General features: G+C 36.1%; 1 protein-coding gene across 1 annotated transcript; it reads left to right on the top strand.

Annotated features, from left to right (window-relative positions):
- The first annotated feature begins 1,136 nt into the window (after positions 1-1,136).
- LOC113697802 (B3 domain-containing transcription factor VRN1-like) lies at positions 1,137-2,865 on the top strand. Its single transcript, XM_027217389.2, has 4 exons — positions 1,137-1,361; positions 1,454-1,985; positions 2,083-2,252; positions 2,356-2,865. The coding sequence occupies exons 1-4, from the start codon at positions 1,248-1,250 to the stop codon at positions 2,599-2,601; spliced, it is 1,062 nt and encodes a 353-aa protein (XP_027073190.1). The 5' UTR covers positions 1,137-1,247; the 3' UTR covers positions 2,602-2,865.
- Positions 2,866-3,358: the final 493 nt, after the last annotated feature.

The raw sequence follows: 3,358 nt of genomic DNA, 5'->3' as shown, positions 1-3,358 counted from the left end.
ACACTAAAAATTTCGACCGGTGATTGTTGACAGTGCTAGCACTTCAACTATTAAGACTTTATACCTCTCTAAATAGTGCTCTTTGTCCAATCATTTTTGGGTTTAATAGGTCAGATTTGACAAGGAACTAATGAAGCACAAACGTAGGAAGGAGCATACATGTAAGACTGCCATTAGCATTAAATTCACATTTTATACAATGTTACAGCGTAAAATAAGTATCTAAATCATCTAAAGCACAATATTACACCTGAACTGTGATTTGGTAAATTTGATGGTATAACTAAACCAAACTTCGTAATTGTTTTCTATTTCTAAATTAGAAGCTCAAATATAGTTCAATTTCAATAGTTTATTTAGTTAAGGTATAGAGTAATTATTTAGTTGTTTCTTGTCATAATTGTTTCCTAATTTCAACTCTTGCATGCTACTATATGAAGTGTCTAATTATTGTTTTCAGTTGAGAACGGTGAAGAAAATTATGAAGGACTAGTGAGAGTTTTGGTATTTGTAAAGATAAGTCTATCTAGAGTTTATGCTAGTCTCAATATCAGAATTAGATGTGTTTTATGTGTTTGTGATTATTAAACTTCTCTTCGCCTACATTTTCTGTATCAAAAAATATGCTTCCACTATAAGATTTTTTTTCTTTTCTTTTTTTTTTTTGTGCTAACAGAATTTAGTAAGGAAAAAAAATCCATAGATTTAATTACTCCTAAACTCAAATTTCAAATGTAGGAATTTAGTGAGAGTCTTGGTATTTGTAAAGATAATTCTATCTAAAGTTTGTGCTAGTCTCAATATGAGAATTGGAGGTACTTTATGTGTTTGTGGTTATTAAATTTCTCTTCTCCTACATTTGTTATATGTGTCAAACATGCGTCTGCTATTTGATTTTTTGCCTTTTTTTGGTGCTAACAGCATTTAGCAAGTAAAAAACAAAATCCATAGATTTAATTACTCCTAAACTCAAAATTACGAAAATCTAAGAAACTTTACTTAGGAAATGGCAGGTGGCGTTCCATTTACTGCCTTCCCTTCAATTACAAATGGGCAGTTGAGCTACCCCCTGCTACTAATATTTATGGTCCTTCGTAATTCATTGGCCTCGATCCCCTCCGGAATTTAGTAAGAATATTACTACTCTAGTCTTGAAGAAAACCTGGCCAACTAGCCTGCGATTCATCTTCCCATTTCCAGTCTTGCCGGAAAAAAATACTGAGGAATCAGAAGGCATCTATCTATACATGGAAACCAACCAAAGATGCAACAAGAGATCATACCACCAGACCCTCAATCATCAGGCCAAGAAGTCTCCACATTTCTTCAAAGTTGTGTTTTCTCCTGTGGACCAAGGCATAGTAAGTAGCTATTGCTGGTCTAATAGTACACTATAATCTTTTACTGATATTAACTTGTAATAATTTCTGTTGCTGATGATTGGAAATATTAGAAAATTCCAACTGCATTTATGAGAAAATATGGAGATAGTTTGGAGAAGGTTGTGTGGTTGAAGGTTCCTAATGGAGCTTCATGGCCAGTAGACTTGCTTCAGACTGATGCCGGGACTTGGCTGGATAAAGGGTGGAAGGATTTTGCAGAGTATTATTCCATTGAGCAATGCTATTTCGTGGTGTTCAGATACGATGAGAAATCCCTCTTCAATGTTATAATATTCGATCTAACTGCTTCAGAAATTGAGTATCCTTTAGAAGCCACTCAGGACAGCGGAGTTATACATGGTAATGAGGGCCGGCTGCCAAGGAGGAGGAGACCAAGCCCAATGCGGAATTCTGATGAAATGCAAAAAGCATCTGATGATGATTCCATTGAAATCTTGGAGGAGATTCCAGCTGCAGCATGCCATGCCAAACAGGGGGGAAAGTCAGCTCGGATTGGCGAAGAAAAAGCTTCTGCTTGCATAAAGAAGGACAATGTTGAAAAGTTGGATGCAAATGTCAATCCATCTCAGAGAGCCACTACAAGTAAACTACTTTTTTCATTGTACTTTCTTAATGATATACTAATGATCTAGTTTGATTAATGTTGATGTCAATGTTAATTAGCTTGATTTGTCTGCAGAAGAAAGCTTTAAAACAACGCTCAGTACTCAGTCTTCCAATCCCAAAATTAAAACTGTGCTCGACAAAGACAAGTTTTCGTCATACCAAAGAGCAGAGGCTTTCACATCTGAGAATCCCTTCTTCATTCGTTTCATGCAACCATCCTATGTTACTAGCAGATGCGCTTTGGTAATTTAGCGAGCTATCATGCTTTAGCTCCTCTAGTAAACTCCCTAATGGCTTGCCGCATTTAGTGGACGCTACTATTGACCTACGTTTCTCTGTTTTGCAGAGCCTTCGACTGAGCTTTGCCTTGAAGCATCTGACCAAAGACAAACACTGCAATTTGGACCTTCGTGTCTCAGAGGGGATAAAAACATGGCCTGTCATGTGTTTTATTTATGCAAACAATGCAAAAATTACACAAGGTTGGGAGAAGTTTGTGCTGGATAACAACCTAGTGGTTGGAGATGTTTGTGTATTCGAACTGATCAGGGGCTCTCGAACTTTCATCATCACTATATACAGAAGAAATTGAAAAGCATGCATCTAAGTTGTCTGGTTCTACTCGTGTAAATGGCAATGTTTTGTGGCTGGATTTGTTTTGAGTACTACTAGTATCTTTAGGACTATAACTACCTGCAGGAATTATTTTTTAGTGCCAAAATTAGTAGTACTAGATCCAGCAGTGGCCATGTTATATTGCTTTAGTTTTTGATTGGTTGATGCCATAGCAGAAAGCAAATTTCTTGTTGAATGTTTGTAATCAAGTGACAGTCTGACATATGCTTTTGTATCAACATTTTCCAGATGCAAAAAATGTCTCTTCTAGTTTGATAGTACAGTGATGTTCTAGTAAGAGTGGAAATCAAAGGAGTAAAACTAGATTGATAGAAAAATGTGATAATGTATCCTTTAAGGTATTCTGTGTACTGCTCCATTAAGATTCATTCAAAGGAAAAACTAGTTAAGAAATCATTTTAACATTTTAGTGCAGATTGGAAGAATATAGGACAACCCTTTTAACTCTATTTGCTTTACTGCTAGGGCTTAACACATTCAAGAAGATAATTGAAGTGTTGTATTTCTCTAGCTTTAACTTGTTGATTATACAATTAAGGCCGTTAGGGGATACAATTAAGCCCGGTATGGCCATCTATATTGTATGGTTAACTCTATTTGCCACAGGGAATTTTCCCTTCACAATCTCAAGCCACATAGTCTTCTACTTATCCGGTGCAAGGGACCAAAGATGGTAACTTCAATTGACGATTAGGACAAAATGCTATTGAGGC

Source organism: Coffea arabica, chromosome 7c (genome assembly GCF_036785885.1).
Source record: "Coffea arabica cultivar ET-39 chromosome 7c, Coffea Arabica ET-39 HiFi, whole genome shotgun sequence".
Classification (NCBI taxonomy): domain Eukaryota; kingdom Viridiplantae; phylum Streptophyta; class Magnoliopsida; order Gentianales; family Rubiaceae; genus Coffea; species Coffea arabica.
The sequence above is the reverse complement of the archived record's forward strand: the minus strand, read 5'-3'. Positions and strand labels throughout refer to the sequence as shown.